Raw genomic sequence first — 24,155 nt, forward strand, 5'->3', positions numbered from 1 at the left:
TACCCTCCTCCCATATAATAACTCAAAGGGCGAGAACCCGGTGGATGCCTGGGGCACCTCACGATAAGCAAACAGTAAGTGGGGCAGGTATCGCTCCCAGTCTCTCCCTTGCGATTCAACAAACACCCTTAGCATCTGTTTCAGAGTACCATTGAACCGCTCACATAACCCATTTGTCTGGGGGTGGTAAGGGCTGGCCATGATGTGTTCTACCTGCATTTGTTTACAGAGGCATTCCATTAGGCGCGACATGAATTGCGGGCCGTGATCGGTGAGCATTTCACGGGGAAAACCGACCCGTGAGAAAATGCGCACCAATGCGTCCGCAACCTTGTCTGCCCGTATGGAGCTCAGGGCTACAGCTTCAGGGTAGCGAGTGGCATAATCGACCACCGTAAGAATGAAACGTTTCCCTGTGCTGCTGGGTATCGCTAGAGGCCCAATTATGTCAACAGCAACCCTTTGGAAGGGCTCCTCTATGATGGGTAAGGGCCTTAGTGGGGCTTTGTCGGTGTCACCTGCTTTGCCGACCCGCTGACAGGCGACACAAGACCGGCAAAAATCAGCAACATCTGTCCCCATGTGGGGCCAATAAAAATTGTGGGCAAGCCGGGATTTGGTCTTGCGGATCCCCAAGTGACCAGCCAGGGGCACCTCATGTGCTATTCTCAATAGCTGCTCCCTGTACCTGTGAGGAACAATCAACTGCCGGTCGGCCTCCTCCACTTCAGACGGCTCAGAGGGAATAACCTCTCTGTACAGTCTGCCGTGTTCCCAGTACACCCTCACTTTGTCGCCCTCCACCGGTGCCCTGTCCGCCAGACTCCTGAGCTCTTCCAGGCTGCTATCAAGTCGCACAGCCTCGGAGAACTCAGCGCTGTCGGCCACAGGCACCAGGGAGGTGGCAAACTGAGAGGCCTCTGGGTCCTCAGAGCCAAGCTCTGAAGTGGAAGAGCCCGACCCAGTGACATCAGCCCCTTCAGTGGACAATTCGTCTGCTGCAGCCCGGTGAGCACTGCGGGTCACCACTGCAGCTGACGGAGCATTCACTGTACACATGTCATCATGCAACACATCACATATTACATCAACATTATCTGCATTCATGGTAACAACGTGTCCTCCTCCAGGCCTGGGCACTGGAGACTCACTAGGGCTGGCTCCTAGTACACAGTCCGTAGCCCCTGGGGCCTCACCAGCACTCCCCGCTTGCACAGCATTATCACACAGTACCTTGCAAGAGTCCTGAACTTCTGCGGGGGATGCAGGCTCCACGGGGTTTGGAGTAGGCTCATACCGGGCCACTAACCGTCCCAGGTCAGTACCCAACAAAACGTTCGTGGGGATGGCATCCGTTACCCCCACTTCTTTCATTCCGCTGCCGGCCCCCCAATCCAGGTGGACCAAGGCGGTGGGTATGGCAGGGGTGACGCCCCCAACTCCTTTGACAGCCATAGTCTTGCCAGGAATGTACTCCTCAGGGTTCACAAGCTGGGGGTGCACTAGAGTCACCTCTGCTCCAGTGTCTCTTAGACCGGTGGTAACTGTATCACCAACCGTGACAGGTTGCAGATTCTCTGCATAGCTACCTGCATTCCGGGTGGCACACAACGCATTCCGGGCCCCGCCAGAGTTTGGGGCTTCCTTCTTCTTTTCTGGGCACGTAGCACTGATGTGACCCGGTTTGTTACAGGCAAAACATCTCCGAGTGTCAACGGTGGCTGTTCTACCTCCAGGCGGCTGCGGGACTTGACTTCGCTGGGTGCTCAGAGGAGAAGGTCTCGCAGGCTTTTCTCCCTTCCAGCTGGGCGCCGTAGTCCTCCGAAAATCAGATGCTCGATTGGACGTGTAGGCATCAGCAACTTTCGCGGCCTCATCCACGGTCTTTGGCTCTCGGTCCCGTACAAACTGCCGGACCTCAACAGGACAAGTGTGGAGGAACTGGTCTTTTATTATCAGTTCCTGCAGGGCATCAAAGGTCTCAACCGCCAGTCCTTTTACCCACTGCTGGAAGGCAGTGCGCAGGTTGCATGCATGATCCAGGTAACTGTCATTAGGACCTCGCTGCACTGTCCTGAAACGTTTTCGATACACCTCTGGCGTGAGGTGGTATCGCGCAATGATGGCTTTCTTAATCGCCTCAAAGTCTGTTTCTTCCTCCTGGGGGAGACTCACAAACGCCTCCAGGGCCTTGCCTCTCAGCCCTGGTGTGAGGTATCTTGCCCACTGCTCACGGGGCACCCCATACTGCCGACAAGTCCTTTCAAACCCCTGTAGGAAAGTGTCTATGTCAGAGTCCTTGTCCATAGCGGGGAACTTATCCAGGGGGATTCTGTGGACTCGCTCACCTTCGCGTTCTGCGGGTCCAGCAGACCGGTTCTGCTGCTGAAGTTTAGCCAGCTCCAGCTGGTGTCGCTGTGCCACTTGTTCCTTCTCTGCCTGTCGGTGCAGTAGGATCAGCTTTAGGCGCAGTTCAGGATCAGCCGAGTTCAGTAGCTGTAGATCAGCTTCCAGAGATGTCATCTCCGTGTTCGGTGGATCATCCCGGACATCGTCTCCCCTCGCATTCTGTGGCGGGAGCGATTCCTCCTCTGGCGTGTCGTGAGCTGCATCCGCTGACGTTGAAGCACGGGCTTGCTCTGCCGCATCATGCTCCTCGAGCGCACGAACTAACTGCTCCTTAGTCTGGCCGCTCACCGTCTCGATGCCTTTGTGCTCACACAGGTTGAGTAGTATCTCCTTGTTTTGCCTTGCATAGCTGGATGCTTTCTGAGCCATCGTGTTGCAAAAAATAAAAGAAAAGAAAAAAAAGGGGGGGGGGGAAGGGAAAGCAAAACACCAAGTGTGTATCTTTGAACAAAAAAAAAAACGTATATAGATTCTGCACTGAGTAGACTTCTGTAGGCTAGTTGCTTCTAGCAAGCTTCCAGCCTTTAGTACTCAGAATAGCGGGCTAAACTGCGTACTAATGTACTAAACGATCCCACCGCTGCCAGCCAATTATGTCAGGAACCGGCCCGCGGCACGCCTGCGTATACGGTTCCCGACTGCGGGTTTGACCAGATTAAGCGGGGAACAGCCTTATTTAAGCTACAAACAAGGCTGGAACCCCTCAAACACTTCTCACTGCCACCACTAGCTGTGCGCTAGACACTTCCACTCTGCTGTCGAGTCCTCAGCGCGCACTCCGCGTTTTCGTATCTGGGTCAGCTTTGCGCTTAGGCCAAATACGGGAACGCCACGCACCCACACACACACACAGTTGCAATCTTACACTGTCGTGAAGCAAAGACCCACTAACAGTCGTTCCGAACGATACTGTTAGCTACTCGCACTGGCGTTGTTCGTACGTTGGGTCAGCTGCGCGCTTAGGCCAACGTATGACAAACGCCCCCACACCCAATGCAATTACAATTTCCTACGGTAGTGTTGCTCAAGCGTACAATTAGGCATGAACTTATACACGGTTACACTTCAGTCTCTTCTAGGCTATGAGGGTTAGTTTAGTACGGCAGAAGTCAAACTTATTAAATAATAATTTAATATTCTAGAAAAACATAGAACAGTGCAAACTTAATATATACAGAAAAATTACAAAAAACAAAGTAAAAATAGTTACAAGATAAAGTTACAAAGATAACACACAAAGCGATTTTGCTTACCAAAATAAAGGGATCCCGATAGAAGAATCGTGGACTTTGGTGTGGACGGACACAGTCTGGCTAGACCAGGAGTTCACTAGCTTGGGCCAGGAGACCGGCTGCCACTACCGTCAGAAGAGAACTCCTTTGAGGTAGCTGTCCCCTGGTTTTTATAATGAAATATTCGCCTCGAGGCTGTAAGCCTGTGTGGACGGGGGGGAAGCTGGATTTAATTACATCCTCAGTCATAATTGGATTTCCAGAGATCCAACATCCACTATAGTCCACACACCCAACAAAAGACTTCCTTAGCCCAATTTCCCCAGGTTACAATGTCTTTACATCAAGAGATTGTTAAATGAGGCTTTTCAACTCCACCAATAATTCAATTTCCACAGGTAGAAATGGTATCAAAAGGACTTCACCTCTTCAATAATTTCCAGTAGGCTGTCAAATACATTTCAAACATTCAGGTGTCAGCTTCCCCCTGCCCCCAAGATTCTAGCAGGCTTGCCTTGTCCCAATGGCTGACACCAGACTCAAAAGCCATGCCGACCAGCCTATTCTTCCTCAATTGGCAGGTAATTAGCAGTAGACACAGTTTCCCCTGCTGGACAATGGGGCAGAGGTAATGGACATCTACATACAGAATTACATTAGACAGACTTCAGTTTACTCTGGCCAGGTGACCAATTACTCCCAAGCCCAATACACATCTGAGGCATTATTCAGACAACATGGTCTGACCACCTGTATAGGCTTCACAGCAACTGTCTAATTAAGGGTTTCCTCATTAGAAGCAGACAATGATAGGTAATTTACACTTTATACGGAATTCCAGGAAGACTGGCTAACAGACAATCCCATATGTTACAGTCAAAAAATGAAGGAAATATGTTCCTGTTATCCTTAATATCATCAGCACCTCAATATATCTCCACAACTCATCCAAATAGTGCCCCAATCTATGGGTCACTGACCCTATCCCACTGACTATGGGCCATCCAGGGGGCTCATTGTTATTTTTATGCATTTTTCGGACCTGATATATGATGGGTATTCTAGGAGCATCTGGAACCATATACTTAAACTCTTCATCCGTGACAAGTCCCCTGTCCATCCCTTCCCTGAGTATTTCCCTCAGTTCCGCCATATACTTACCAGTGAGATCTCCCCTCAATGGAGTGTAGGCCTCCTTATCACCAACCAATCTGTCCAATTCAGTTTTATATTGCAATTTACTTAAAACCACCACCCCCCTCCCCCCTTATCTGCTGGCCTAACAACCAAATCCTTACTCTCCAACATCTCCTTAGCCACCTCCCTTATTTGCCCATTTTTTTGCTCTGGGATACTATTCATGTCCTTAATTACCATATTTTTGAAGACTTCAATTGCATTGTAATTGGAATCCTGTGGGTTGAACGTAGATTTAGTGCGTAAATGAGTGTGTACATATGTTTCTGATTCCTTATTAGTGGGATTTCGAATAGGACGACCTGCAAAATATTTCTTCAAGTGAAGTTTGCGTGCAAACCTATTTATATCAATGTACGTAGTAAATGTATCCATACCTTGCCTAGGTGCATGCTTCAGGCCTTTATCCAATATAGCCAATTCTTTAGTGCTCAGAGTTATCCCACTAATGTTGAACACCCCTTCCCCTATCACTGCCTCATCCGTTTTGCCCCTCTTCCCCCCCCCCCCCCCCCCTTGTGCCTCGTCTGGCTCTCTTTTTCCATAGAGACCCTGATGTGGTGTGTATCCCGCCACTTCTTGTCTCCATTCTCTCTCCCCATACCTGGGAGCCGTCTCTAAAAAAGGCTCCATCAGTTTTTGTTGTCTAATAGGATCATAGCGATTGTATGTTGGTATATTGTACTGATTGTGGAAATCATTTCTGAACCCCCTCCCCTGCCCTCTATCTGGTGCTCTATTTGGGCCCTTATTTGACTCCCACCCTCTATTGTTATTCACCCACCCTACCCTTATTTCCTCACCGTAGTAACCATAATTTGTTCCCTGCTCTCCCCCTTGCATGTATTACAGGCCTAGGAGCTGGTCTTTGTTCAACACGCTGTTCTTCCATATGTACATTCTGTTTCTGCTGTCTCTTTTGTTCAGCCTTAGCCAAAAGTTCTGCAGCTTTTAATTCTTCCTTTTTCTTAATCTGCCATATATATGTTTCCTTTTTCCTTGTGGCGTCTGCATCCCTTTGGAATTTTTTCTGTTTTTCTACTCTGATATCTGCCTCATTCTTTTCTAATATCTCACCCAACCTCTTAGATCTGCTTTCATATTGCTCATAGTTATTAATCGGGGTCATTTTTGTTTTAATATCCTCTATCTCCCCTCCCAGTGTTGCTAATCTTTTGTTTTTCCTTTTCATCAGTAACTTAACTAGGCCCTGCCCGCACTTATCAAAGTATTCCTCCCATTCCTTATCATTTTCTTCATCATGCTCTCCATCATTAGCCATCATATCCCACCTGAGTCTTTTGGGTATAATACCCTCTTTATCATACTTGGTAAGTGCAGCCAGGTCCCACCAAGTACTTTGTACCTTCATCATCACTGTCTGGAGTTTCTTAAATTCTTGTTCCATAGTTCCCCCTATCTCCCCACTATCAACAAATATCTCATCAAGATTAACAATTCTACGAGCTCTCTGTTCAAATGCATCCATTTTGTGATCACAAATGATGTCAGCCACAACGATATTTTGCCCCCAGAACCCTCAATACCAAGACAATTATTCCCCTTATGGCACAAATAACCACCAAGATTTATTAAAAGAGCACGGCTGGTTCGCTCCTCTTAAATCATTAAACTCATCCACAAGAGGTCAGCGCTCACAGCTGATTACACACTGTAACACCTGTTCGCCTTCTCTTATACTTAGAAACTATTACATCAAGAGGTAGCACTCACGGTGTGTGGTAAAAGAATAAATACCGTAGTGACATATATACAAGAACATTGTTTCCAGGATATTGTCAGTTCCAGTTCCCCTATAATTTATGTTATGTATATCAGATCACAGATAGAGATTAGGTTTCAACCAAAAAGTCTTATTGCGAGCAAAAGGTCATAAAAAGTCCATGGACAAGTGCCCTAAAATTAAATTCAATATAAAAATCTAAAACTATTAAGGTATTATTTCCTCCAGATCAGCTGTTTCAGGAATAAAGGTAACTGATATTCCTATGCATTTCAGACAGGCAGCCTTCACCAGCACCCTTTGTGTGCCACTCACCGCTGTTCTAGACCAACCAATGGTCTATATGCACTTTGGGACAGTTCCCGGGTCGTCCCCCACCTCTCCAGCAAGTGTGTCTTCACAAACCACCAGTCAAAAAGATTCTTCATACAGTAGCTGCCTTCTTAATCAAACCTCAATAAGAAAAAACCTCCATAGCGTAATACTGCTAAAATCTATTTATTTATAAAAAGCAATTGCACTCACATGTATTAGGATAAAATCAGCGCATAGAGTAATTTGTGTACACGGGCTCTCCCCCGTTTGGTGGCCAGGCTGGCAGGCTCCTATTGATGTGTTCCACTCTGCTCCGGCGCGCGCACGGAGAACGCCGGGATACCACACGTGCCTCTCCACGCCTCTGTTCACCCTAGCGTGTTAATTCCCGCTTCTGCATCAGGCTCCGCCCTATCGATTTCGTCACTCAGTGACTCATCAGGGGCATGGAGCCTGATGCGTATAGCGGGGATTCTTAAGCCATCGTTGCTCCCACTGCGCAAGCTCCCCACCCTTCCACTACGCATGCTCCCCAGCTCCCCTACATAGCCTGCAAGTCTGCCGCCATCTAGGGTTCACTTTAAATATTACATTCTATGATTTTTAAAACAAAAATAATTTTGTGCTGCACAATCCAGAGTATTAATACAATATATACTCCTATTATTTTTCAACAGCCTATCTACAGTACATTATCAGGGAAGATCTCCATTAGCCATGTTTACACTTACATATATTCTAAACCTATATTCTCACGCGTGTCCATTCATTCCTGCTACCCCTGCCTGAGCAATCTTATCACCCTATCCCATTCCTACCAACTTCCCCAATCCTAAACCCCCCACCTAATATTGCAATAACCCCTACCACCCCATATTACATTTACAGATAGAGCAGGAATACTTGATCACACATTTACAATTTTAGTCATTTTTCATATTTGCTTTCAGTGAGTCCCCCCACATACCAATCTACACTTATAAGACCCCTCTCCCCCTATATATCTGCCCATTAGTATCCCACCCCCAGTTCACCATTTTATCACACATTGGTCCTCAAAAACTGACCCCCCAAAAAATTTGCCATACCAATCGTACCACCCGGGTCCACCTCCAGGTTTGTGGAGTGCATGCGCACACATCACACTCCCCCAGAAAGCAAACCAGATCAATATCTATATTTAGACCATCTGGTTTTAGGGTGCCCATCCTGTGGATCCACCTAGTCTCTTCCTGTGAGACCTTTTTAATTTTATTGCACCCCCTCCAGTTTGGAATGATTTTTTGGAGCCCACAAAAGGAAAACTCCTTGGGGTTACAATTGTGGTGGCTAAATCGATAGGGCGGAGCCTGATGCGCAAGCAGGAATTAACACGCTAGGGTGAGCAGAGGCGTGGAGAGGCACGTGTGGTATCCTGGCGTTCTCTGTGCGCGCGCCGGAGCAGAGTGGAACACATCAATAGGAGCCTGCCAGCCTGGCCACCAAACGGGGGAGAGTCCGTGTACACAAATTACTCTAGGCGCTGATTTTATCCTAATACATGTGAGTGCAATTGCTTTTTATAAATAAATAGATTTTAGCAGTATTACGCTATGGAGGTTTTTTCTTATTGAGGTTTGATTAAGAAGGCAGCTACTGTATGAAGAATCTTTTTGACTGGTGGTTTGTGAAGACACACTTGCTGGAGAGGTGGGGGACGACCCGGGAACTGTCCCAAAGTGCATATAGACCATTGGTTGGTCTAGAACAGCGGTGAGTGGCACACAAAGGGTGCTGGTGGAGGCTGCCTGTCTGAATTGCATAGGAATATCAGTTACCTTTATTCCTGAAACAGCTGATCTGGAGGAAATAATACCTTAATAGTTTTAGATTTTTATATTGAATTTAATTTTAGGGCACTTGTCCATGGACTTTTTATGACATTTTTGCTTGCAATAAGACTTTTTGGTTGAAACCTAATCTCTATCTGTGATCTGATATACATAACATAAATTATAGGGGAACTGGAACTGACAATATCCTGGAAACAACGGTCTTGTATATATGTCACTACGGTATTTATTAAAAATTCAGGAATCCGCCTGGAGTCCTGGACCCTGTTGATGCTGTGTGGGGACTGGGGACTGACTTAGTCTTGGGGCAGGCAGTCACACGGCATGCAGGCAGAGATGCTATGTGTGGGGACTGACTTAGTCTTTGGGCAGGCCTGACCGTGCTTTGCAGACCAGTCATCCATGGTCAGATGAACCCTTGACCCAACACTGTGTGCCAGAGATGACACCACTTGCCTTTCAACATCACGGTACAGTTTGGGTATCGCCTTTTTTGAGAAATAATTGCATATCTTCCACTGCGGTGTGTGGATTTGCTTTTGTGTGCTGCTTTCCCTCAGGTGGTCATCCCATTGCAGTTTGTGCTTTGTAATCATGTGCCTTTGTAAGGTAGTTGTCCCTACGCGGGTCTTGGTCTTTCCATTACTTCATCTTCAGTGGCAGAGAGTACAGATGGCATTGCTCTTATCTGAGGCAGACACACAAAAAAATGTCCACACCGCTGAGCCCTGGGGTGATGGCACTTTGGTAGTGGTGGTGGCCGAATGAGTGTTAAGTGGGGTGCTGGAATCAGAGCAGGAGGAGGAAGATATGTCACGCTTCCGTGCGGGAGCTGAGAAAGATGAGGTGTTCTGTGTTAAATAGTCAACTACGTCCTGACAATATTGGGGGTGGATGGCACGTGCCTTCTTCTGAACACTGTACTTTGGTTCGCGGGCCACACAAAATCATGACAGCGTGACCCTGAACAGACCTGCCAGGTGGCCTGCCTCTGCCTTTTGTTTTGTCCATATTGGGGGGGATAAAGTGAAAGGTATGCACTGACTTGACTAATACAATGTGCAGCCAGTCACACAGGTGCAGTTAACAGGTATGCACGGAGTGGTATATCACACTGCGTGCGCTCACGTAGGTAGGTGGGTGCACTGAAGTGAACAACAGGTAGTAGAGAAATGCAGTGATGGGTATTACATGTGCACCTGTCACACACAGACAGCTACCGGACAGGCACAGTGACACTGCATGCGCTCACGTAGGTAGGTGGGTGCACTGAAGTGAACAACAGGTAGTAGGTATATGCAGTGATGGGTATTACATGTGCACCTGTTACAGATAGTCAGGTACCGGATAGGCACAGTGACACTGCATGCTCTCACTAGTGTTGGGCGAACAGTGTTCGCCACTGTTCGGGTTCTGCAGAACATCACCCTGTTCGGTGAACACCTGATGGTGTTCGGCCAAACTGTTCGGCCACATGGCCGAACTAAGAGCGCATGGCCGAACGTTCCCCGAACGTTCGGCTAGCGCTGTGATTGGCCGAACGGGTCACGTGGTTCGGACCCGAACGCGCTCTGATTGGCCGAACTGTCACGTGGTTCGGGTAAATAAATACCCGAACCACGTCATATCTCCGCCATTTGTCTGTGGGTTTAGCTTTGGGTAGGCAGGCAGGCAGGGTAGTTCGCGCTCCAGCCACGCTAGCCAGGGTCCCCCCAGTCATTGTGTCGCTGCTGGGAATAGTAGTACACCGCTCGCTCAGCCACACTATATAGCATTCTGTTTACTGCCAATCTGTGTACCTCGCTCAGCCACACTATATAGCATTCTGTTTACTGTTTTGTGACTGCTGGGAATAGTAGTACACCGCTCGCTCAGCCACACTATATAGCATTCTGTTTACTGCCACTCTGTGTACCTCGCTCAGCCACACTATATAGCATTCTGTTTACTGCCACTCTGTGTCTGCTGGGAATAGTAGTACACCGCTCACCCGCCACTGTATAGCATTGTGCTCTGTGTCGCTGCTGGGAATAGTGGTACACCGCTCACCCGCCACTGTATAGCATTGTGCTCTGTGTCGCTGCTGGGAATAGTGGTACACCGCTCAGCCACACTATATAGCATTCTGTTTACTGTTCTGTGTCTGCTGGGAATAGTAGTACTCCGCTCGCTCAGCCACACTATATAGCATTCTGTTTACTGCCACTCTGTGTCTGCTGGGAACAGTAGTACACCGCTCACCCGCCACTGTATAGCATTGTGCTCTGTGTCGCTGCTGGGAATAGTGGTACACCGCTCACCCGCCACTGTATAGCATTGTGCTCTGTGTCGCTGCTGGGAATAGTGGTACACCGCTCACCCACCACTGTATAGCATTTCTGTACTGCCACTGTACTGCTGCCAGTCAGCGTGTACTTTAAGGATAAGTGAAATGAGGAAGAAATCCGGTGAAAGAGGGAGGGGCAAGGGAAGAGGTGTTTCCCCTGATGGTTCACGTACAGGCCACAGGGGAGCACCCAAGAAAACCCACTCAATACCGCCCATGTTGTCCAGGACAACAACCCTCACAAATCCAAAAGAACAGGACCTGATAATTACTTGGATGACCTCTCAAGCGTCCAGCAGTGGGTTAAGCAGCACCAGCACATCACGCACGAGGTCCGAGTCCTCAGCCAGTTACAAGGAGCCAGTGGGCACAAAGCTGACACAACCGGCAGTGACACCACGCACACAACTGCCAGATAACCAGTCCGATAAATTACCTCAGGACACAATGGGGTATTCGCAGGAGCTATTCCCAGCCCAACAAACTTCCACCTTTCAAAGGTCAATGGAGGAACAGCCAGAAATGTTGTGCCCGGATTCACAACCATTAACTGTGGGAAATGCACCGCGCACTGAAATACAAGGCGAATCCGAGGAGGACTCGGAAACCCAAATCCCAGAGCAAGTTGGGAAGGAGGGGTTGCAATTGCAGGAGGTCGGCCGACAAGATCTGGAAGACGACGTTGGAGTGAGCTCCGCAGAGGTTGTTCTGGGGAGCTCTACTCCACGGCGGCGGCCCCCCACAATGACATATGACGAGTTTCAGGAGATGGAAGAGGAGGGTATGGACAATGTGGACAGAGACCCAGATTTTGTTTGTGAACGAGAACATCGCCGTCGTAGCAGCAGCACAGATGAGTCTGTTGAAGAAACCACTGCTGCACGAGTTCGCCTTGTGCCACAAGGTAGGCGGCGCGACATTTCAGGCACCACAAGCATGGAAGTTCAAGTGAGAGGCAAAAGAGGCGCAAACAGAAATCGCCAGCAAGGCAGGTGCTCCAAAGTCTGGCCTTTCTTTGAAGACTGCAGTGAGGATGGTACTATGGCGATTTGCAAGGTGTGCAAGACCCGCCTGAGCAGGGGGAAAAGTATTAACAACCTCTCCACCACCAGCATGAGCCGCCACATGCTATCCAAACATCCCACTCTGTGGGCAAACGCGGCAGGACAGGGTACCAGCAACACTGCCTCCCTTGGGGTCACCAGACTCACCACCAGACCCGCCTCAGCAGCAGCAGTAGCCCAGCCATTGCGTGGTTCACAACATTCACAAACATCAGACGACGCTGACACTGTCACTTTCCGGAGTAGTGCTCTTGAGGTCTCCCAGTGTTCATCAAACACAACAACCAACAGCCCTTCAGTGTGCAGCCCTACGATTCAGTTGTCTGTCTCGGAGATGTTTGATCGCAAGAGGAAATTGCCAGCAAATGACCCCCGGGCCGTGGCAGTAACAGCCAGCATAGCCAAGCTTCTGGCCTGCGAAATGCTGCCATATCGAGTGGTGGAGACAAACAGCTTCAAGGGCATGATGTCAGTGGTCATCCCACGTTACGTGGTTCCCAGCCGCTACCACTTTGCGCGCTCTGCAGTGCCTGAGTTGCATGAGCACGTGGTCAGCAAAATAACCCGAAGCTTGAAGAATGCCGTTGCCTGCAAGGTTCACCTCACCACTGACATCTGGACGAGTGCGTTCGGCCAGGGTTGATACATCTCCCTTACCGCGCACTGGGTGAACCTTGTGGAGCCTGGCAGCGATTCCTCACCTGCTACGGCGCGGGTGTCGCCCACGCCGCAAACAGCTGCACCGCCGTCCCTCCCACTGGATAACAACAGCAGCACCTACCTCTCTGACTCCTTCTCCTCCAACGCATCTCAAAGCTGTACCTCATCCGGAAACGCTAACCCAGCAGCAGTAGGATCGTGGAAGCAGTGCAGCACAGCTGTTGGCATGCGTCAGCAAGCGTTGCTGAAGCTGATCTGCCTTGGGGATAAGCAGCACACAGGGGAGGAAATTTGGAGGGGAATAAAGGAACAGACGGATTTGTGGCTGGCACCGCTGGACCTGAAACCGGGCATGGTTGTGTGTGATAATGGGAGTAATCTCATTCGCGCTTTAAGGTTGGCTAAGCTGACACACATCCCTTGCCTGGCGCACGTGATGAACCTAGTAGTTCAGCGGTTCCTGAGGACATACCCAGGCGTGGCCGATCTTCTGTTGAAGGTGCGATGAGTTGCCAAACATTGCAGAAATTCCAGTACTGCTTCGGGGGCACTCGCCAAGATGCAGGAGCGCTTCAATCTCCCCCACCATCGCTTGCTGTGTGATGTCCCTACGCGCTGGAATTCTACGCTGCACATGCTAGCCCGCTTTTGCGAGCAGAAGAGTGCAGTGGTCCAGTACATGACGGCGCAGTACCGAGGCGCATCCAGACAGCTGCCAAGCTTCTGTGGATCCGATTGGGCCAACATGTTGGACCTCTGCCAAGTCCTCCAAAATTTTGAGCAATCCACGTTGCTTGTGAGCAGTGACAACTCTTCAGTCAGCATTACCATACCACTGCTGTGTTTACTGAAGAGGTCAATGTTGAAAATCAAGGAAACAGCTGTCATGATGCAACTGGGGGAATCTGAAGGAGAAACCGATCAGCGTGATGGTACCAACATCAGGCCATCCGCATCAGGAAACGCTGGCCCCAGCAGCTATGACGAAGAAGAGGAGGAACAGCTGAAGTTGGAGCAGGAATTTCCTGCCACCACTGACGAGGGCCAGAGCGGTGCACGTTGGACTTCCACATTTCAGCGCGAATGGTCAGCAGAAGCAGACCAGGAAGAAGGTGACGACTATGATGCATCACAACAACTATCACAACGCTCACAAGAGGATGATGAGGATTCTGGCAGGACTCTGGCACACATGGCTCAATTCATGCTAGACTGCATTGAACGCGACCCACGCATTGTGCGCATTCTGGACAACACCAATTACTGGGTTTATACCCTTCTGGATCCACGGTACAAACACAATGTTCCAAAACTGCTTGAAGAAAGAGTCAGACAGGTCAAAATGGAAGAATACCAGCAGGCCCTTGTGGAGACTTTAGAGAGGAGATTGACATCCTCCCCTTCCTCTAGCCAGTTGTACGCCGACAGACTGACTTCCGCAAACCCAGGACGACCAGGAGGGCAGCAAACAACACAAGCCGCAGCTAGTGCCCAAAAGGGAATGGTATCGGCAGTGTCCTTGGAGTGGGAAAATTTTATGACACCCATGCAGCAGCAGCCCACAGAACAGCAAGCGTGCAGATCCCCCTCCAACACCGATCGCCTGGAGAAGATGGTCAAGGACTACATGTCAGACGGCGTAGCTGTGTTGAACAATCCATCTGCACCCTTCAACTATTGGGTATCGAAGCTAGACACCTGGCACGAACTGGCAATGTACGCAATAGAGGTGCTGGCTTGCCCGGCAGCCAGCGTTATGTCGGAACGCTGTTTCAGTGCTGCCGGAGGCATCGTCACAGATCGGCGTATCCGCCTCTCCACAGAAAATGCAGACCGTCTGACTTAAATTAAAATGAATCAATCCTGGATTGGAAACGACTACGCAACACTCCTGGACCCCAACCAAGTAACATGAACAATGACCATCTGTGATGGGTTAGCGTTTCCGGTCCCTGTTTATTGAACCTCTCATCTTTATTACATTTATGACTGCATGGCGGCAAAAAGCATTGCTATATCCGCACGCTTTTTGTCCTCATGCAAGGCCTGGGATGTTGTGTCTCAAAAAGCGTGGCCTTCTCCTCCTGCGGCTCCTCCTGTTCCCTCACGTGTGCTGCTGCTGCTGCTGGGTTAGCGTTTCTGGTCCCTGTTTATTGAACCTCTCATCTTTATTACATTTATGACTGCATGGCGGCAAAAAGCATTGCTATATCCGCACGCTATTTGTCCTCATGCAAGGCCTGGGATGCTGTGTCTCAAAAAGCGTGGCATTCTCCTCCTGCGCCTCCTCCTGTTTCATCATGTGTGCTGCTGCTGCTGCTGCTGGGTTAGCGTTTCCGGTCCCTGTTTATTGAACCTCTCATCTTTATTACATTTATGACTGCATGGTGGCAAAAAGCATTGCTATATCCGCACGCTATTTGTCCTCATGCAAGGCCTGGGATGCTGTGTCTCAAAAAGCGTGGCATTTTCCTCCTGCGCCTCCTCCTGTTCCATCACGTGTGCTGCTGCTGCTGGGTTAGCGTTTCCGGTCCCTGTTTATTGAACCTCTCATCTTTATTACATTTATGACTGCATGGCGGCAAAAAGCATTGCTATATCCGCACGCTATTTGTCCTCATGCAAGGCCTGGGATGCTGTGTCTCAAAAAGCGTGGCATTCTCCTCCTGCGCCTCCTCCTGTTCCATCACGTGTGCTGCTGCTGCTGGGTTAGCGTTTTCGGTCCCTGTTTATTGAACCTCTCATCTTTATTACATTTATGACTGCATGGCGGCAAAAAGCATTGCTATAGCCGCACGCTATTTGTCCTCATGCAAGTCCTGGGATGCTGTGTCTCAAAAAGCGTGGCCTTCTCCTCCTGCGCCTCCTCCTGTTCCATCACATGTGCTGCTGCTGCTGGGTTAGCGTTTCCGGTCCCTGTTTATTGAACCTCTCATCTTTATTACATTTATGACTGCATGGTGGCAAAAAGCATTGCTATAGCCGCACGCTATTTGTCCTCATGCAAGGCCTGGGATGCTGTGTCTCAAAAAGCGTGGCCTTCTCCTCCTGCGCCTCCTCCTGTTCCATCACGTGTGCTGCTGCTGCTGGGTTAGCGTTTCCGGTCCCTGTTTATTGAACCTCTCATCTTTATTACATTTATGACTGCATGGCGGCAAAAAGCATTGCTATCCGCACGCTTCTTGTCCTCATGCAAGGCCTGGGTTGTGTCTCAAAGCGTGGCCTTCTCCTCCTGCGCCTCCTCCTGTTCCATCACATGTGCTGCTGCTGCTGGGTTAGCGTTTCCGGTCCCTGTTTATTGAACCTCTCATCTTTATTACATTTATGACTGCATGGTGGCAAAAAGCATTGCTATAGCCGCACGCTATTTGTCCTCATGCAAGGCCTGGGATGCTGTGTCTCAAAAAGCGTGGCCTTCTCCTCCTGCGCCTCCTCCTGTTCCATCACGTGTGCTGCTGCTGCTGGGTTAGCGTTTCCGGTCCCTGTTTATTAAACCTCAAATCTTTATTACATTTATGACTGCATGGCGGCAAAAAGCATTGCTATCCGCACGCTTCTTGTCCTCATGCAAGGCCTGGGTTGTGTCTCAAAGCGTGGCCTTCTCCTCCTGCGCCGCCCTCCTCCTGTTCCATCACGTGTGCTGCTGCGGGGTTAGCGTTACGGTTACCGGTCCCTTTTCCTGGAACCTCTTCTCTGTATTACATTTATGACTGCATGGCGACAAAAAGCATGTTACCTGTGCAAAGAAACATGACATTTTCCGCATTTAAAAGACAGTTTTTCCTTTGAAACGTTACAATCAATTTTCTCAAAAACTATAAGCTCTTTTTCAAATATTTTTTTCCTCTTGTACCCACTCCCAAGGTGCACATACCCTGCAAATTTGGGGTATGTAGCATGTAAGGAAGCTTTACAAAGCACGAAAGTTCGGGTCCCCATTGACTTCCATTATGTTCGGAGTTCGGCGCGAACACCCGAACATCGCGGCGATGTTCGGCGAACGTTCGCGAACCCGAACATCTAGGTGTTCGCCCAACACTAGCTCTCACGTAGGGAGGTGGGGTGCACTGAAGTGAACAACCGGTAGTAGGTTCTCGAACTTCCGGAAAAGTTCCCGGTTCGCCGCGATCGCGAACCAAGGAAGTTCGCCGGGAACTGTTCGGGCCATCTCTAAATACAACATATCTGAGTCTGAAGAGATCGTGTTGATGAGGGCAGTTTCTCTTACAACTCACTACCAGGGACTTCTGGAAGTGAGACAGGACACCACAGGCAAAGGGGGTGCTGCTGGATTCCGATAGGAAATCAAGCCAGTGGCAGATGGTGTGACTAGTGGATGACGGACCAGTTGGCAGGCTGGTGGCATCTAGGCAGAAGGTGCTGGTAACAGGTCCAGAGCACACAGTGAAGAGTAGACTAGGAACAGCAGGCCAGGATTTAGCAACAAAATGGCTAGTCATACAAGCAGAGGTCAGCAACACAGCGGGTAGTCAGACAGTTCAGTGGTCATCAAACAATCAGGTTTTCAGTAAGACAAAGGTCGGCAGCTGCTCCCGCATCTGACGTTATCACGGCCGCCGTCCCGGCATGTCAGGGTCCACCCACGGTCTCCAACAGGACAGGGCTCTCAGCGCTTCACTGGGCAAGGGCGGCACGTGGGTGCACAAAGCGCCAGCATCTTTATGATCTCAGGAGACGGGTCAGCTGACATGCCGGTCAGCTGACTCAAGACTCTTTGTATTCCTCTGCTGATTGGTTGGGGCGTTCCTGGGCGGGCTGTTTGAGCTGCCTTTCCCTACATTAGGCTGGACTTGGCATTTGCTCTTTGTCTGTTGTTGCGAATACTTCAGTGTTAGCACTCAGACCTTAGTCAGATCCGTGTGTGTTTGAACCGGCAGGACCCCGGGGATTCGCACTTCGCTTAGGAAAAAACATATCATTGTGATTGAATTATTGACCACTGCTTTGCCTCTTACTACTCTTCTGCCTTGCGATTCTGTACCTTTGCCTATCTGATTTGTTGCCGACTTCTGCCTGTCTATTGACTCTGATTCTTGCCTCACGATTCTGTACCTTGGCCAATCTGATCTGCTGCCGACCTCTGCCTGTATACCGACTCTGATCCTTGCCTCTCGATCTTGTACTTTTGCTATCTGATCTGCTACCGACCTCTGTCTGTCCGACCTTGATCCCGCCAGTGGGCCTTTGTCACTGGGGGGTAGCACCTATCTTGTGCCAGTGTATATTATCTGTGTAAAGTGTGCACCAATCACCTGTGTTACACATCTAATAAAATACTGACGTCAGCCGTCAGTAAATTCTGAGCTGAACACTGCCAATCGTTACATAACAACAGAACAACATTATGGAGGCTTTATGTCAGCAGGTTCAGGCCTTAACCACAGCAGTGAATCCGTTAACCATCACTGTTAACTCACAACAGGCTCAACTGAATCTTTAGTCTGATGCTGTGCGTATTTTGCAGGGGCCTGCTTCGTCGGCTCCTCCCAATCATGACTTGGAGCCCAAGATGGCTCTCCTGGAAAATTTTTCAGGAGATAGATCAGATTATAGAAACTTTAGGAACAGATGCATGTCTTATTTTGAGATGAGACCTATTGCATCCGGTACAGAATTACAACGAGTTACTTTGATTAAAACATTACATGGTGACTCGCAAACCTGGACCTATAGTCTTCCTACCGGACATGAAGCCTTGTCGTCCGTGCAGGAATTCTTTAAAGCCATGACGGTCATCTATGACGACCCTGACATTGCTGCCACTGCCGAAAGGAAGTTTAAAAATCTCCGCCAGGGGCATGGTTCTGCGGAAGATTACGCTTCCGAATTTAGGAAGTGGGCAGTATCTTTGCGTTGGGAACATTATGCACTGCTAGATCGTTTCCTCACAGGGTTGTCTGAATCAGTGGCTGACGTCATGATCAGCCATCCTGAGCCAAAAACTCTTGATGAGGCCATTGCCTTGGCTATTAAAGTAGACCGAAGAATTCGGTATCATAAGCAGGTCCGGTCTCTGGCACAATCTGCCAGAGTGCTTTCTTCCCCCTCTGTCACAGCCTCTGCAGATGAACCTATGCAGCTGGGACATTCTAAGATCTCGGAAACAGAAAAGAGGCGGAGGAGGAGAGAGGGTCTTTGTTTGTACTGTGGGGAGAAGGGTCTTCTGGTTCTGAACTGCAGTAAGAAGCCGGAAAACTTCTCCGCCTAGATGTAGTTGGAGGTGCTACCCTAGGCAGACCAGTTTTACCTCACACTGATAACAAATTACTGTTACCCTTTTCCATTCTTTGGGAAAATAAAGTAGTGGATACTCAGGCGTTTGTTGATTCTGGCACTGCAGCTAATTTTATTGACCTTGATTTTGTGTTAAAGTGGAATATACCAGTTCTCTCCATGGAAAGACATCTTTATGTAACAGCTATTGATGACTCTCCCTTACAGAATAAGCAACCCCTCTCTCAAACTCCGTTTCTTAAGTTTGGGGTGGGGGTATTGCATAAAGAGGAAATTCAGTTCTATGTGTTGAAAATGTCCTCTTCCACTGTAATTCTGGGCTTGCCCTGGTTGCGTAAACACTCCCCACAAATAGACTGGATCACAGGTCAACTGTTGACCTGGTCTCCTGCGTGCAAGGATCATTGTTTAGAGAAAGTTATGCTATGTGCGGCAAAGGTCCAAATTAAAGGTGTTCCTCCTCAGTATACTGCATATTCTGATGTGTTCTGTCCACGTTCAGTAGATAAGTTACCCCCTCATAGGGAGTTTGATTGTCCCATTGATCTACGACCCGGAACCATGCCTCCCCGAGGTCACTTGTATACCCTTCTCAGGTTCAGAAAAACTTGCTGTGAAAAATTATATTAAAGAGAATCTGGAGAAAGGTTTCATTCATCCCTCCAAATCACCAGCAGGGGCAGGATTCTTTTTTGTTCAAAAAAAAAAAAAGACGGTGGACTTCGTCCCTGTATTGACTATAGAGCATTAAACAAAATTACCATTCAGAAACGCTACCCCTTACCTTTGATTACTGATTTGTTTTCTCAAGTTTCTGGTGCACGTATTTTTTCTAAACTGGACCTGAGGGGGGCTTATAATTTGATACGTATTAGGCAGGGGGATGAATGGAAAACGGCCTTCAATACACCCAATGGGCATTACGAATACCTGGTGATGCCCTTTGGGTTGTGTAATGCTCCCGCCGTGTTTCAGGAACTGGTAAATGAGATTTTCAGAGAAGTGCTGGGTCCGTTTGTCGTTGTCTATTTGGATGACATCCTGATTTTCTCTAAAAACCTCCAAGAACACAGGGAACATGTTGAATTTGTTTTGAGCAAATTGAGACAAAATTGTTTGTACGCAAAAATTGAAAAATGTGTATTTGAGGTCTCTGAAGTACAGTTTCTGGGTAACATCATCTCCAATAATGGTCTATCCATGGATCCTAAGAAGGTATCGGCGGTCTTGGAGTGGCCTTAACCTTCGGGTTTGAAGGCACTCCAAAGATTCCTTGGATTTGCCAACTATTATAGGAAATTTATAAAAGGATTCTCCTCACTGGTCGCTCCACTCACCACTTTGACTAAAAAAGGGGCCGATACTTACAATTGGTCTGAGGAGGCTTGTGAAGCTTTTTCACAGTTGAAAAAAACTGTTTTGTTCCGCTCCTATTCTTAGACATGTGGATGTGACACAACCTTTCATCATTGAGGTGGACGCCTCTGAGGTGGGAGTGGGGACAGTACCGTCTCAGCATTCAGGGCTTTAGGGCCCTTTTCCACTAGCAATCGCTAGCGTTCACGCTGAACGCTAGCGATTGCTGAATCGCAATTACCGGCGATTCCCCGACGTTCGCGGCCGCGATTTTGCTATGCTATGCACTGCATAGCAAAATCGCGGCAATTATCGCTCCGCCGCGCGTTCGCGTTCCCCGCAAAAACGAATCGCGGTAGTGGAAATGACCTACCGCGATTCCCATGTTAAAAAGCAAACCGTAGCGATTGTAAAATCGCTAGCGGTTTGCGTTTTTGCGATTCAGCCAGCGCGTTTGCGCTAAGGGCCCTTTTCCACCAGCGCGTTTGCGCTGGCTGACTCGCAAAAACGCAAACCGCTAGCGATTTTACAATCGCTACGGTTTGCTTTTTAACATGGGAATCGCGGTAGGTCATTTCCACTACCGCGATTCGTTTTTGCGGGGAACGCGAACGCGCGGCGGAGCGATAATTGCCGCGATTTTGCTATGCAGTGCATAGCATAGCAAAATCGCGGCCGCGAACGTCGGGAAATCGCCGGTAATTGCGATTCAGCAATCGCTAGTGTTCAGCGTGAACGCTAGCGATTGCTAGTGGAAAAGGGCCCTTAGGGACGGTTGCATCCATGCGCTTTCTTTTCTCATAAATTTTCTCCAGCAGAAAAAAATTATGATATTGGTAACAGAGAATTGTTGGCAGTAAAAATGGCCTTTGAAGAATGGCGTCATTGGTTGGAGGCCTCCGAGTATGTGATTACGGTGTATACCGATTATAAGAATTTGGAGTACATCGAGGGAGCTAAGAGACTTAATCCCAGACAAGCCCGCTGGGCTAGTGGTGCTCAAATACCCCTTTTCAAAATTCGAGTTTGGTCGAATTCGAATAGTAAATTATTCGAGGTCAGTCGAATATTCGAGTCGAATAAATTTTACTATTCGATTCGACCTCGGACTTCGAGCTCACTATTCGAGTCGGTATTCGAGCTCATTATTCGAGCTGACTATTCGAATTGGCCTTAAATAGCTTCCTACACTTGTTTTGAGGGTGAATGATGCAAGAAACATCTTTTTTTCCAAGTAACAACAGCAAGTGATTATGTGGGGATGTTCCTTTAAAAAAAAAAAGGTGAAAAGAGAAGTTGTGTCCAGAATTTTGTTCAGTACTGTATATACTTCTTCTTCTTCTTCTTCTTCTTCTTCTTCTTCTTCTTCTTCTTCTTCTTCTTTATCTTCTATATCTTCTTCTTCTTCTTCTATATCTTCTTCTTCTATATCTTCTTCTTCTATATCTTCTTCTTCTTCTTTTATATTGTCTTCTTCTTCTTCTTCATCTTCTTCATCTTCTTCATCATCATCTTCTTCTTCTTCATCTTCTTTTTCTTTATCTTCTTCATCTTCTTCATCTTCTTCTTCTTCATCTTCTTCTTCTTCATCTTCTTCTTCTTCATCTTCTTCTTCTTCTTCTTCTTCATCTTCTTCTTCTTCTTCTTCATCTTCTTCTTCTTCATCTTCTTCTATATCGTCTTCTTCTTCACTTATTTCTCTTTTCAATTTTTTTTTTAAAGAAATGCAGCTATTTTTGAGCGTAACAAATAGCTGGTGGCGCACGCATGTTGGAAGCGCCATTGTATGTGCTCCCTGGCAGTGGAAACACACAGACAGCAGGAGGTAAATTCAGCAGCAGGAGGAGGAGGATGAGTGTGTGGCAGCAGGCAGTCAATGAGGCAGGCAGCGTGACATAATAGCCCTGGTACCTAGCGGTGATACCAGGGCTGTAAATAAACACAGCAGGCAGGAGGTCCCAGACAGCGGTCGTGCAGCCCACATCGTGTCCAATACACAACTGGGACAACACAGTTTTCAACCCGGGCACCTCAGAAAAATTAAACCTTTTTTTTTATGGTTTTTTGGTTTTGTTTGTAAAACAAATTACACAGATATATAGCTATTGTTTGACGTAATAGCTGGTGGCAGAGTGGCAGCAGAATGTAATTCTGTGTACCCTGGCAGTGGGAAACACAGACCGACAGCAGCAGCAGCAGGAGGAATGGAGGAGTAATGTGAGCAGCTATTGTTTGACGTAATAGCTGGTGGCAGACTGGCAGCAGAAGGTAATTCTGTGTACCCTGGCAGTGGGAAACACAGACAGACAACAGCATCAGCAGGAGGAATGGAGGAGTAGTGTGAGTGTGGCAGCAGGTAGGCAGTGTGACATAATAGCCCTGGTACCTAGCGGTGATACCAGGCCGTAAATAAACACAACAGGAGGTCCCAGACAGCGGTCGTGCAGCCCACATTGTGTCCAATACACAACTGGGACAACACAGTTTTCAACCCGGGCACCTCGGAAAAATTAAACCTTTTTTTTGTAATGGTTTTGTAGTTTTAGTTTTACAACCAATTACACAGATATAGCTATTTTTTGACGTAATAGCTGGTGGCAGAGTGGCAGCAGAAGGTAAATCTGTGTACCCTGGCGTTGGGAAACACAGACAGACAGCAGCAGCAGGAGGAATGGAGGAGTAATTATGTGAGCAGCTATTGTTTGACGTAATAGCTGGTGGCAGAGTGGCAGCAGAAGCTAATTCTGTGTACCCTGGCAGTGGGAAACACAGACAGACAGCAGCATCAGCAGGAGGAATGGAGGAGTAGTGTGAGTGTGGCAGCAGGCAGGCAGCGTGACATAATAGCCCTGGTACCTAGCGGTGATACCAGGCCGTAAATAAACACAACAGGAGGTCCCAGACAGCGGTCGTGCAGCCCACATCGTGTCCAATACACAACTGGGACAACACAGTTTTCAACCCGGGCACCTCAGAAAAATTAAACCTTTTTTTTTATGGTTTTTTTGGTTTTGTTTGTAAAACAAATTACACAGATATATAGCTATTGTTTGACGTAATAGCTGGTGGCAGAGTGGCAGCAGAATGTAATTCTGTGTACCCTGGCAGTGGGAAACACAGACCGACAGCAGCAGCAGCAGGAGGAATGGAGGAGTAATGTGAGCAGCTATTGTTTGACGTAATAGCTGGTGGCAGACTGGCAGCAGAAGGTAATTCTGTGTACCCTGGCAGTGGGAAACACAGACAGACAACAGCATCAGCAGGAGGAATGGAGGAGTAGTGTGAGTGTGGCAGCAGGTAGGCAGTGTGACATAATAGCCCTGGTACCTAGCGGTGATACCAGGCCGTAAATAAACACAACAGGAGGTCCCAGACAGCGGTCGTGCAGCCCACATTGTGTCCAATACACAACTGGGACAACACAGTTTTCAACCCGGGCACCTCGGAAAAATTAAACCTTTTTTTTGTAATGGTTTTGTAGTTTTAGTTTTACAACCAATTACACAGATATAGCTATTTTTTGACGTAATAGCTGGTGGCAGAGTGGCAGCAGAAGGTAAATCTGTGTACCCTGGCGTTGGGAAACACAGACAGACAGCAGCAGCAGGAGGAATGGAGGAGTAATTATGTGAGCAGCTATTGTTTGACGTAATAGCTGGTGGCAGAGTGGCAGCAGAAGCTAATTCTGTGTACCCTGGCAGTGGGAAACACAGACAGACAGCAGCATCAGCAGGAGGAATGGAGGAGTAGTGTGAGTGTGGCAGC

The 24,155-nt window shown here is 48.3% G+C and overlaps 1 protein-coding gene across 1 annotated transcript; it reads right to left on the reverse strand.

Moving 5' to 3' along the window:
- Positions 1–954: 954 nt before the first annotated feature.
- On the reverse strand, positions 955–2,683 carry LOC137528335 (uncharacterized; the record flags this gene model as incomplete). The annotated part of the gene is made up of 1 exon (XM_068249616.1): positions 955–2,683. A coding segment is annotated over exon 1 (1,569 nt), but the record flags the coding sequence as incomplete, so codon positions are not given.
- Positions 2,684–24,155: the final 21,472 nt, after the last annotated feature.

This window comes from Hyperolius riggenbachi, chromosome 8 (assembly GCF_040937935.1).
Source record: "Hyperolius riggenbachi isolate aHypRig1 chromosome 8, aHypRig1.pri, whole genome shotgun sequence".
NCBI classification, from domain to species: Eukaryota; Metazoa; Chordata; class Amphibia; order Anura; family Hyperoliidae; genus Hyperolius; species Hyperolius riggenbachi.